General features: G+C 32.7%; 1 protein-coding gene across 9 annotated transcripts in view; it reads left to right on the forward strand.

The window, feature by feature from the left end:
• Positions 1 to 13780, forward strand: part of MYO9A (myosin IXA) — a 282647-nt gene that overhangs the window by 56446 nt on the left and 212421 nt on the right. For 8 of the 9 annotated variants that reach the window (XM_045795282.2, XM_087856814.1, XM_045795281.2 and 5 more), the window contains 3 exons: positions 4285 to 4347; positions 10717 to 10816; positions 12300 to 12356. In XM_045795282.2, coding sequence (XP_045651238.2) covers positions 4285 to 4347; positions 10717 to 10816; positions 12300 to 12356 — 220 coding nt within the window. The remainder of the gene's footprint in view (positions 1 to 4284; positions 4348 to 10716; positions 10817 to 12299; positions 12357 to 13780) is intronic. The other variant, XM_045795286.2, reaches the window with a different exon arrangement.

Raw genomic sequence — 13780 nt, forward strand, 5'->3', positions numbered from 1 at the left:
TCTTTTTATAGTACCCCTAGTTTTGCCTTTTCCAGAATGTCCTATAGTTGGAACCATATAGTATATAGTCTTTACAGTTTGGATTCTTTGCCTTAGCACTATGTATTAAATTTTCTTCCATGCCTTCATGGCTTGCTTTTATTGGAATAATATTAAATGTATATATTAATTTGGGGATAATTCACATCTTTGTGCAATTTAGAAATGCTTTAAAATTTTTTGTATTCATATTGAGTTTATTCCTAAGTATCTTATCTAAGTATCTTATCTAAGTATCTTTTAATGTTTTGTTATTAAAAGTGTGATTTTTCTCTTGCATTATATCTTCTAGTTGTTTGTATATGTGAAATTTATTAATTTTTATATTAAGTTGTATCTTGTTATCTTACCGAATTATTTTATTGTTTGCATTAGTTTTACTATTATTTCTTTTACCCTTTCTTAGTATATCTGCAAAAATAGATATTTTTACCTGCTTTTCTGTTCTTATATCTTTAATTATTTTCTCTCTCCTCTGATTCCAAATAATATTGTTTCAGACCTTTATGTGAATGACTTTACTTTTCTCCACTAAGTAAAATACTGATTTTAGGACATTTTACCATGTTAATGAGTTAGGCATCGATTTAAATTTTCTATGAGTGGTTTTTTGAGTAACAGAATAATACTGCATTTTATCAAATGTATTTTGGGCATCTGTGAAGATTAGCATGATCTTCATTTTGAGAGCTGTCGGTATTATCATTATTTTTCTAATATTGAATCATTTTGTGTTCCTGGGAAAATAATCCCACTTGGTCGTACAAAGATACACTCACACACCTACATATGTACACATATTTATACACGCACATATAAATTGGTTGTTCTGTTTTCTAGTTTTTATGATTTTTGCATCCATATTAGTAAGTGAGATTGGTTAGTATTTTTCCTTTTTATGCTATTTTAATTGTGCTTTTTACTTCTGCTTTTAATTTAAAAATTTGACCAAAGCTATATATATCCTACCCCCCCCCCCAGAAAAACAAAACAAGAAGGATAAGTCCTTCAGTGGTGAGTTTCATACCTCATTTCCTTTCTGATTTGAAAACCATGGTACTTCTAATAAAAATGGGATACAGCCAAGTTGTCAAGTTGCACTTTTCTAGTATTTATGGTTGTGATACAAGAGATGTTGATAATAAGTACAGTTGTATATGTTGCTTTGTAATGTACAAGGTATCATTATATATATTCATTGATTCTTAAGACAGTTTCATGAGTTAGGAATGGCAGATGTTTATTTTCCCATTTTATGAATGAAATGCTGGCTCTTCCATGTTAAGCGATTATCTGAAAAGGTTAAACATTCTCTTGTAACAGTGATGACCAAAAATCTTCATCTTGATTAGTAAGTCAACACATACATATTGAAAAAATTTTTTTTCGTATTGAAAAATTTTAACTCTTAGCAAATATATATTAAACATTTTCATCTTTCATTTTATCATTCATTAGGCAAACATTTATGGAGTACCAGGCACTGGGCTAAGTGTTGAGGACAAAAAAAATGTACACATGTTCTCTGCCATTAACATTCTCATAGTCTTTTGGGGAAGATATGTTTGTGTAAGAGGATTGCAGTAAATGAGACAAGTACAGTGATTGAAGCATGTGTCTGGAGAAGTTCACAATAAAAGGTGATTTTTATCTTGGGTCTTGAAAAATTGTAAGGAGAAAAAGTGGGAAATCACATTATCATTTGAGGAATTGGCATTAGCAGATGAATGGAATCATAACAGGATCTTGGTGTACTTGAGGAGGTAAGTTCAGTGGCTTCAGATTAAGGACATAGTGTTCAGTTGATTTCAGATTGTGAATAAAGCTCTAATGTATCTAATTTATCCTCTTGATTGGGAAGCAGATTTAAAAATTTTATTATAACAAATGTCAAACATACAGTGAAGTAAAGAGAATAGTAGAAGGAATGCCCATTTAGACTCAACAGTTATCGCATTTTGCCATATTTGCTTTGTCTATCTATTTTTCTTTTTCTGTGCTGATGCATTAAAAAAAAACAAGACAATCCCAGGTAGATGTAACATCAGTTTACCCTTGTGTACTTTAGTATGAGTGGCAAGTGAAAGTAGAGGAATAACATGAGTAAATCTTATTTTATGGGTAAATAACTCTTACAGCAGTATAACTCATGGATTGGAGAGGAGGAAGGAGAGATGTCTAGGAGTATGTTGGTATAGTTGAAAGAGGGAGCCTTTGTAGTTGAATAGACCTGGCTTCAAATCATGGTTCTGCTGTTTACTAGCTACATGATCCTAATGTCTTTAAGCATTGGTTTCTCCACTTGTGAAATAGACAGTAATATTTGCTATGCAGGGTGGATAAGAATTTAACATACTATGTGGAATCTAAAACACAAATGAATAAGCAAAAAGCAGAATTAGACCTATAAATACAGAGAACAAGTTGATGGTTGCCAGAGGGAAGAAAGGTGGTGGAATGGACAAAATGAGTGAAGGGGAGTATCATATACAGGCTACCAGTTATGGAATAAGTAAGTCATGGGAATAAAGGGTACCATATAAGGAATGTAGTCAATGATATTTTAATAGGGCATGGTGAAGGATGACAGCTACATTTGTGGTGAGCATAGTATAGTGTGTAAACTTGCTGAATCACTACGTTATATACCTGAACACCTTGAAACTAATGCAGTGTGTGTCAGCTATACTCAAAAGAATTTAACGTATTAGTTTATGTTCCCTTTCTCCCATTTTAGACAGATAAGAACCTGTTTCAGTAGTTTAGACTAGAGGTGATGATGGTAATTCAGAGGAGGTGATACATTTTAATTACTGGTGGTGGTAGTAATGGGTTTGCAAAAATGGCACATTTGTGCTTCATTTTATGAATGAATGGAGCCTGTTGGATAGAGAGTGGGTATAGACTGTAGAATTAGAAGTGGAAGGAAGAGCACAGACAAATGTAGCCAGGAGTGAATGGCATGCTTGAGGGAATAACCTGTATTTAGGAGTAGCTGAAATACTGAGCATGCAATAGAAGGGAACTGATGGGAATAAAAGCTCAAAAGTCAGATTTTGACTCCACAGAGGTTTGTGCTATGTAATTTGGATTCAATAGTCTAAAGCTTTTAAATTTCAGACGGTAGGATCCTCTTTTCCTGTGGGAGCTTAACTGATTGCTTCAATTTGGGCGAGAGGTATTGAAGACTTGAAGAGGTACAGTCTAGATAAAGAGAATGACATATCCAGAAATACAATTTATGTTTTAGTTCCTCATTACTTTCAGGATAAATTCCATTCTTCTGGCACATAGTATATTGGTCCTTCTTCAACTAGTCCTCATCTCATTCTCTCATTCTCTATCTCGTTCTCTAGCCATGTTGAGTAATTATCTTCCCCAAAGTTAAGTACCCTCCTTCTCTATCTCATTCTCTAGCCATATTGAGTAATTATCTTCCCTGAGGTTAAGTACCCTCCTTCTTTTATGCCTTTGCATAAAGCAGTTTTCCTTGCCTTCTTCTGGTCAGTATTTCAGATTTCAGAGTCATTTACTCAGTCAGTCACCAAATAGATTTTGTGAATGCTTACTATGTGCTTTGTACTCACCTCTCTGGAAATTGTTCCTTATATAATTTTTTCCTTCTTGGATTGAATCTTACCTGTCTCCCTTGGTATAGCCATAATATTCTGGTCATTGCTCTATAGTAAATCCTATATAAACTCAGTATGATAGCCCCTTGTTTACATATTTCCTCCACTAGTCTGAAAGCCCCTTGAGAACAGATAGTGTATCATTTATTTCCATATTTGAACAGTGCTTAGCACAGTGCCCAGTTAATGAACAGTTATTGAATAAATCAGTAAATAATAAATGAATAGATTCCAGAATGTGGCAGTAGCATGAATATGTTAAGAAAGTATGTCTTTGAGCCTTATGTAGTCACCTGGCCAAAGTACAATATCTGAAAGAATGTGTAGTGGCATATGATCCTGGAAAGAAAGTAAAGCCTGTGCCATGGGTGGGTCTTGTGTGCCATGTTTTGAACTTCTGACTTTATTTTGCTTTATTGAAAGCCAAAAAAAAAAAAAAGACTTAAGAGTTTATGAATTTAACACAGATAACAGCATTTATAACACAGTTATAATGGTAAGTGCACTAAAATGATCTGGATAGTATTCTTTATACTTTTGGATCTTCTCTGAAAAAATATTTATCTGTCGTAAGCTTTATTATTTATATCAACCAATTTTATTTTTCTTCTAGTGCCTATGTTGAAAAATATCTACTGGAGAAGTCCAGACTCGTTTATCAAGAGCATAATGAACGGTACATATTTTTATTAGTATAATTAGATCAAGTTAACATTTGTATTATGCAGATTGATTTTTATGAGTAAAAGAAATATTGTGTATTATGATCTTTAATTCAGCTTACACTGTGCATCACTTTCCATATAATTGCTATTTCTGTCATGGGCAGAACATTGTATTTTTTCAGAGGCTGCTAGAAGATTTTTTAATAAGTGCAAACATACCTTGTTTATTGCACTGTGCAGATGTTGTGTTTTTTTACAAATTGGTTTATATTGAGTAAGTCTTTTGGCACCATTTTTCCAACAGCCTTTGGTAACTTTGTGTCTGTCTCATATTTTGGTAATTCTTGCAATATTTCAGACTTTTATATTATTTTTATATTTGTTATGGCGATCTGTGATCTGTGATTACAACTAGCTGAAAGCTCAGATGATGGTTAGCATTTTTTAGCAATACATTGCTTTTAAATTAAGGTTTGTACATTGTTTTTTAGACATAATCCTATTGCACACTTAAGAGACTACAGGTGTAGATATAACTGTTATCTGCACTGGGAAACCAAAACAATTATTTGCCTCATGTTATTTTGAGATTTGCTTTATTGTAGTGGTCTGGAACTGAACCCACACTATCTCTGAGGTATGCCTGCATATGCAACTGTTACCTTTTCTAAATTTTTGGCAAATTCTCGAAACAGAAAAACAGTGGTAGCTCAGGTGTTTATCTTACTGCTTTTCATGAGCATTGTGCCTTGGGCTTTTTCCCATGTCTTAGTATTCTGTTTCTAATTTGAGAAAAAAAAATTTTTTTTTAAAGATTTTATTTATTTATTTGACAGAGACAGCCAGTAAGAGAGGGAACACAAGCAGGGGGAGTGGGAGAGGGAGAAGCAGGCTCCTAGTGGAGGAGCCTGATGTGGGGCTCGATCCCAGAATGCCGGGATCACGCCCTGAGCTGAAGGCAGACGCTTATCGACTGCGCCACCCAGGCGCCCCGAGAAAATTTTTAATAAAGCACGTAATTTCATTATATTGTAATGAGGTATACAGGACTTTAGAGATTATATATGTAACTCCTACAGATGAAGAAACCAAATGTTGGGGAAAAAAAAAAGGAAACCAAATGTCAGAGAGGTAAATGATTTGCTTCATGCTGCAATGAGACTAAAGTTAAGAGCCAGAGTTTGCTGCAAGAAGCTTTTATTTAGAAAACTACTCCCTCTAAAGATGTACTGTATGGTGATTAACGTAACAGAATAAAAATTAAAAAAAAAAAAAAGAGCCAGAGTTTGAAGTTAAAGAGACCTACATTCAAATATTGAATATGGCTTTGGCATCTCATTTAACTTTCCTGCTTCTTTAATATATATTCCCATTTTACAGATAGAAAAGTGTCTTAGAATTGTTTAGAGAAATAAATGAAATAACATTTATAAGTGCTTAGTGTGGTCCTTATAATTATATTCAGTAAGTAACAGCTAACATTATCTAATAAATACCTGCCATGTTAGGACTAGAACTCAAGACTTTCCTGTTCATTTTTGTGGCTAGTCTAGATGAGGAACTCTAAATTAGAGGGTTTTTTTGAAATGAAGGAAGAGAATAACTTCATACAGTTTCGTAGAGTTAAAGATACTGTTATTAGAAGGTTGTTAGTATCTTTTCCTAACACATTTTAATTGAGTGGTAGGGATATAGCATGGTTTCAAAGACCCAGTAGGAGGTGAAGATCTGGAACTTAAAAACTGATTCTCTATTATCTTGCTGGATTCTGTTTGTGAATGGATGTATAATATATATTGATATGTTGCTGAATGTGGGTTGCTAATATTTTGTTGAGGATTTTTTGTGTCTGTGTTCATACGGGATATTGCTTTAAGGTGTTACTTATTTTTTTTTCTCCTGATGTCTTTGTCTGATCTTGGTATTAGGATAATACTGGTTCATAGAATGAGATGGAAAAGTTTGGGAACAATTCTTTTTTAAATGTTTGGCAGAATTCACTTGAGAAGCCATCTGGTTCTGGGTTTTTATTTGTGGGGAATTTTGATTCCCCAAACATTTTAGTTATTATAAGTCTTTGTGAATTTTCTGTTTCTTCTTCAGCCAGGTTTGGTAGTTTTTGTCATTCTAGGAATTTTTCTGTTTCATCTTGGTCATCTAATTTGTTGGCAAAAAAAAGTGTTTATAGTATTCCCTTATAACAATTTTTATTTCTGACAGGTTGATGATAAAGTTCCCTCTTTTGTTCCTGAATTTGAGGTTTATTATCTTTGGGCTGCTATAACAAAATACCTTATTCTGGGTAACTTATAAACAACAGAAATATATTTCTCAGAGTTCTGGAGGTTGGCAAGTCCGAGATCAAGGTGCCAGCATGGTTGCATTCTGGTCAGAGCTCTTCCTAATTCATAACTCATACCTTCTTGCGTGGTCCTCACATGGTGGAATGGGATAGGGAACTCTGTGGGATCTCTTTCATAAGATCACTAATTCCATTCGTGAGGGCTCCACTCATGATCTAATCAACCCCCATCTCCTAATACCATTACCTTTTGGGGTTAGAATTCCAATGTAGGACTTTGAGGGGCACATATTCAGACCATAGCCATCTCCCCCACCTTTTGGGTCAGTTTAGATAAGAATGTGTTAATTTTGTTGCTCTTTTAAAAGGACTAAGTTTTGGTTGATTTTTCTGTATTTGTTTACTGTTCCCTATTTTATTTCTCTTCTCATGCTTATCACTTCTGTTTGCTTTGGGTTTAGTTTGCTCTTTTTAAAAATTTTTAAAAATTCTTTAGTTTCTTAAGGTGAATGGTTAGATTTGAGATCCTTCTTCTGTTTTAAAATGGGTTTACAACTATAAAGACCTGTTGAACACTGTTTCAGTGGTTCCCATATTTTGGCATGTTGTGTTTTGGTTTTTATGTACCTCAGTGTATTTTCTGATTTCCTACGTGATTTCTTCTTAGAACGCATTTTTATTTAGGAGTTTGTTTTTGAATTTCCATATTTTTGTGCGCTTTGGAAATTGCTGTTATTGATTTCTAATTTCATTGTAAGATCATCAGAGAATATAGTTTGTATGATTTCAGTCCCCTTACATAGAGACTTGTCTTATAGTTTAACTTTTTAAAAAATCTGGAGAATGTTCCATGGATATTTGAGAAAATATGTATCCTGCTGTTGTTGGATGGAATATTCTATGGATGCCTTTTAGGTGTAGTTGGTTTTTAATATTTTTCAAGTCCTCTTTTTCCTTGTTGATCTTTTCTCTTGTTTTGTTCATTATAGAAAGTAGGGTGTTGAAATATCTCAATACTATTGTTGAATTGTTTTTTTCTTTCTTCAGTTCTTTCAGTTTTTGCTGTATGTATTTTGGAGCTCTGTTTTTATATGCATTTACATTTAGAATTGTTATATCTTTCTGATGAATTGGCCCTTTTGTCATTATAAAATGTCCTTTGCATCTAGCAACAATTTTTGTCTTAAAGTGTATTTTATTTGATGTTACTATAGACACCTTAGCTTTCTTTTGGTTATTGTTTGCATGGTATTTTTTTGATCCTTTACTTTTGACCTATTTGTATCTTTGAGTCTATAGTGTGTCTATTGTAGATAGCATGTAGTTGGTTTTTTTTTTTTTTTTTTCTTTTTAATTCATCCTGCCAGTTACTCACCTTCGGACTCATTTATACTTAATATAATTGCTAAGATAGGATTTATGAATGTTCTTTTGCTATTTGTTTTATGTATTTTTTATGATGTTTTAGTCCTTCTATTACTGCCTTGTTTTGTATGTATAGATGTTTTCTGGTGTACCATTGGCATTTCTTTTATTACATGTTTCTTGAGTTATTTCCTTAATTGTTGCCCTGGCAATTACAGTTAACATTTTAGCAATCTTGTTTGGATTAATAACAACTTAATTTTGATAATGTACAAATAACTTTGCTCCTATGTAGCTCTGTTCCTTTCCCCTTCTTTTGTACTATTATTGTCATATAAATTCCCTCTTTTTAATAGTAGACCCATCAATACAGATTAGTCATTATTGTTTTTTTTTTTTCTGGTATCTTTGAAATCCAATGGGAGGGAAAAAAGTTACAGATAAAAAAGTGAGTTTATGCTATCTTTTATATTTAGCCACATAGTTATCTTTCCTAGTGCTGTTTATTTTTCCATGTTTAATTGAAAATTGTCTAGTTTCCTTTCTTTTCAGCTAGAAAAAGTCCCTTTAGCTTTTCTTGTAGGGCCCATCTACTATAAAGTCTCTTAATTTTTGTTTACTGGGATATCCTAATTTCTCCTTTATTTTTGAAGGACAGCTTTGCTGGGTGTATAATTTTTGATTGATAGTTTTTTTTCCCCCCCTCTCAGTACTTTGAGTATGTTATCCTTCTGCCATGGCTCCTAATGAGAAATCAACTGGTAATCTTTTATTAGCAATCCTTGATGAGGCATATCTTCTCCTGGTGCTTTGAAAATTTGTTTTTGTTTTTCAATAGTTTTGATTTATCTAAGTGTGGATCTCTTTAAGTTTTTCTCCCTTTGAGTTTGTTGAGTTTCTTGAATGTGCAGATTGTTTTTTCACCAAATTTGGGGAGTTTTTGGTCATTATTTTTTTCAAATATTCTTTTTGCTCCCTTCCTCTCCTTTTGGGATGCTTATTGTGCCACAGATATCTGAAGCCTGTTCAATTTTCTTCATTCATTTTTCTTTCTCTTCAGACAAGTTTCAAGACCTGTCTTCAGGTTCACTGATGCCTTCTTCTGCTCACTCAGATCTCTTGTTGAGTGCCTCTAGGTAGTTTTTCGTTTTAGTTACTATATTTTTCAACTTTCTAATTCCTTTTTGATTGTTTTTAGTGAGTTCTGTATGTTTATTGATAATCTCTATTTGACGAGACATCATTCTCATACTTCAGTTGTTTAAACATGGTTTCCTTTAGTTCTTTGAACATATTTAAAACAGTTAATTAAGAATCATGTGTACTAAGTAATGCGTGGGCTTCCTCAAGGATGGTTACTATTGTGTTTTTTCCTTTGTATGTACTATACTTTGTTTCTTTAATGCCTCATAAATTTTTGTTGAAAATTGGACATTTTAAATAATAATTGGACATTTAAAATAATCATGTGGCAGCTCCGGAAATGAGATTCTTCCTTTCCCAGGGTTTGTGTTTTTTTGTTGTTGTTGTTGTTGTTGTTGTTTGTTTGTTTCTTTTGTATCATGACTTTCTTTAACTAATTTTGTTAAGTCTGTGTTCTGTTTCAAGTGTGGCCATTCACGTATCTGCTTGGTTAGCTCAGTTGTCAGATAATGATTGAACAGAGATTCATTTAAATGCTTGGAAAGAGTGAATCTCCTAGTCTTTGCCTCAGAGCTTTCTGTGTGTATTGGGCCATACCTTTAACACTCAGGTAGGCATTTTATAATTCTGCTTTCACTTTAACTTCCTGCTCGTACATCCCTTCAAGGTCAGCCAGAGGTGAGAGTTTAGTACCTTCTCTGGTCTTTGCTGAGAAGGCTTGAAGCCTTGGGCATGTGCACAGCCTTATGCATGCGCATGGCCTTCTAGATTCCCAGGCATATATTGAAGCTTTTAAAACCCTGTGTGGAGATCACATTTCCCTCTAAATTTTTTGGTTAGCCTGTTGTTTGCCCTAACATTTATCCATTGCTTCACGTAGCTGACATCTTAAAAAATTGCCTATAATTTTCTACACCTGCACCTGGGGAAAAGGTTTTCACACTGGGCTAACTCTGAATCAGGTCAATAAAGACAGTTTTGAACGTGGAGTCTTCCAGGGAACCACTAGATAGTTCAAGTAATGATATTTCTTAGGGAATGAGGTTCTGAAGAGCTTCAACACTCTTTTGCCCTCTTGTGATGGCTGCCAGGCTTCTGGTGTCCATCGTGGTTATAACCTCTTGGTTTTGAAGGCTATCCTGGATCTGGTGAACAGGAGATGGAATAGGGCAAGTTAAAAGGCTACAAAGATTGCATTTTTTTTTTTAACTGGGATTGAGCTATTTTTCTAATGTAAACACTCCTTGGATTGCTATAAGCTTTTGGTTAATTTTTAGAGTTCTGAAAAACTTTATTCTGACAAATTTGCCAGTTTTCTAATTGGTTTTATGGAAGAGAGAATTTTCAGAGGTCTTAACCTTTGCCTTATAGCTGCCTTCACCCCTCTCTTTTGAATTTAGCATCCAAAATCATTTTATTTTATAGTACCTGAAATATTGAATTTACCACTTTTGTATTAAAAAATGAAACATAGTTGAAACATTTTACTAATTAATGTTTGCTGTTTCTTCTGTTAAATGGTAACCATATATCATGTTCATTATAAAGCCATACTCTTTGTTTCCAACAGGAACTATCATGTATTTTATTACCTCCTGGCAGGAGCAAGTGAAGAAGAAAGATTAGCATTCCATCTTAAACAACCAGAAGAGTATCATTATCTCAATCAGGTGAGAGTCATGAAATATATTTTGAAATGTAGGGCATTATTAAATTTTACTTCTTGAGAAAAGTTTTTTTCCTAATACTTTGTTCCCCAACCCTAGTAATGGATATTAACTAGCATTTTCATACATGCAGTCTAAAAATTTATGTGACGTACTTCTCAAATTCGAAAATCATTATTACTCATATGACTTGGAAGAGGTTAGTATAGTGTGTCCTTTGCTTTTTGTGAGACTCTGAAAGAGAATAATAAACTGTTTATATATGTCCCTATATGTTAGAAAAATGGATTGGTCTTTTCAAAGTGATTTACCTTTTAAAGAAAAGAGCATGTTCAGTGTTACTAATAATTAATGCTTGCCCTTTGCATGGGATTACTTGAAACCTTTTTTGAATGTTTTGAAGTCTAATGAATATACCTCTTTGCATGATATTATGATACTAACGTAGAATATGATTATTTTTATAATTTAGCAAATGATCCTATTCAATATGAAATTCATCAAAAGGATGGGATTGTATCTTTCTGTGAAACTCAAAATTCACTCCTAAATTTCTATAATAAGGGGTAATTTCTTGCAGCTTTTCATTATAGTGGTTTCTCCAATTTTATTATTTCTCATATTAATAAAAATTCTAGAATTGATATTAATGGAATTGGTATGACAGTAGATCACTTAAATAACAGATTGTCTTTTCTTGGTTTTTTGATTGTTTGAGGCACGATGTAATATCCATGGAAATAAATGCCTTTATGGTAATTTAAAAAATCCTTATGAAGGTTTAGTGAGGAAATTGACATTTTGATGATGGTTCAAAGGTTACAGTATATATTTAAAGTTATGAAAGTAACATCCTAGACTTTTCCCAAGATACACAGGATGTTATGTAACTGATATTTCTTAATTTTGAGACTATGTATTTATATAAACTAATAAAACTTTGTATTAATGTATCGATTTCAAAATTATTTAAAATATCACTTCTTGATATAATACTAGACATTTGTATTATAAAAAATTAAGTAGATTTAAAAAAATAATTGATTTAGCTTCTGAGCTTTTTCTTTTCCCTGTTAAACTCTTTGCAGATATTTGGGTGATTAAATACTTCATTTTTAAAAACTAATAATTGCTCATAAATGAGCTGATAGTCCCGAGCTTATTACTCTTCTTCCAGATATTTTTTTGTTATCAATGGCCACACCATACATATTCCTGTCATAAAGTGGTCAGTATTCATAGAATATGAGACTGAGCAGTTAATACAAATCTCAAAGTCACTGTAAAACAGCAAGTATGGATTGGTTGTAATAATATATGATCTCCCAGAATCTGAATATTTACCTAGTTGTTTCTTGTTTTATGCTGCTATACGAAATAACTTTCTTTGGGTAGCAGCAGTGCTAACTGAATACTACCATCTAAGAGATGATTAGAGAAGAGTGATAACCCTTACTTCTACCTAACTAATCTGCCTTACTTTCAGATAACAAAGAAACCCCTCAGACAGAGCTGGGATGATTATTGCTATGATTCTGAGCCGGTCAGTACAAGTACCTAAATATTCTGTCTGTTAAAGGACCCTCACTCACCTTGCTCATTTGCACCTATCTCATGACTTAGAAAGAAAATCAGCTGAAATACAAAGAATCTAGGAAAGAAGAAAAATTAATTTTAATTTATTTGAATTGATATATTTGTATGTGTATGGTTTGCGGATTTAAAACCAGTCAATTTTTAAAAAGTTTATTTTGTTGCTTATGTTTAGTTTATATTTATTTTGACAATAAATTAATTGCATTCCTGACTTAAGCATTGTTATGGATTCTTTTGAGCTACCGGTTGTTTTCTTGAGGTGTATTTTTTTTCAATTTTTTTTTTTTAGTGATTTCATTACTTACATGTTATGAGTAGTATGTATTTTTTGTCTCAAAAAGGTATAACTTTCTTGTTTTATGTGTCACTTAACAGTCTTTTCACATGATGAATGCATGTGCATTTTTCTTTGAAATTTTTTTAGTGGCAAGAGAGGCTGTAATCTTTATATAATTTTCTAAAAATTAAGAATTGAAATTCCTGTAAATAAGATTATTTTATGTTTTTAATTGAGTGATTTAAGGGCATATATGATGTAATATAAAATGAATAGGTAAATTTAGCTTTATTTTTATATTTTATAAGGACAAAGTTGGTAATCAAAAAAGGACACAAAAAATCTTTTTCCTTCCCTTTGTAGTGAGGTCAGATGTAAAGGCTGAAAACATGCAGTCATCTATATCTATTAATTAACTAATGAACTAATTTATTAATTATTCCTTCTGGAAACATAACATGTCTTGGTTCTTGCTTTAAATAACTATGACTTTAATTTTCACTGTGTGATTACATACTCCACTAATTACAAAACTAGACTGTTTCGGAGTTGAGAAGGATCAGGAATTTTTTCCTTCATACAAAGTTTAATTGCGTTACCTTTTAATAATATATCAAGTAATTTATGGTTTCAGAGTTAACATTTTGGAATATTTTAGACATTTAAATTTATAGATTCTGATACATTTTAGTAGAAAAATTTACACTGTTTGCCACTCTTGAGAAGCTTCCATCCTTTACCTATTAACCTCAAGTGACTGAGTCTCATTGGGAAGTAGGTAAGAGACTGGTAATACTCATATGGCAAATGTAAGACTTGATGGTCTGTACAGAGCTTATTGTGATATTATGAACGGGTCTGCTGTTATGTAGACAGTCTAAGTCATGCTTCAGAATTTGGGCTCTGAAGCAGACAGACCTGACTTGAATACTGGCTTATCCACTTACTAGTTTTGAGAACCTGAGCAGGTCACGTAATTCTTTTGTTTCCACCATCTATTTAATTGGATAAAAATGGTCTTTAACTTTTGTGAGAATTAAATTAGACAATGCATCTAAACAGCTTGATAGAGTGTTTAGTATTTAGTAAGTATA

This window comes from Ursus americanus, chromosome 28 (genome assembly GCF_024610735.1).
Source record: "Ursus americanus isolate L20-20 chromosome 28, mUrsAme1.1.p, whole genome shotgun sequence".
Taxonomy (NCBI): domain Eukaryota; kingdom Metazoa; phylum Chordata; class Mammalia; order Carnivora; family Ursidae; genus Ursus; species Ursus americanus.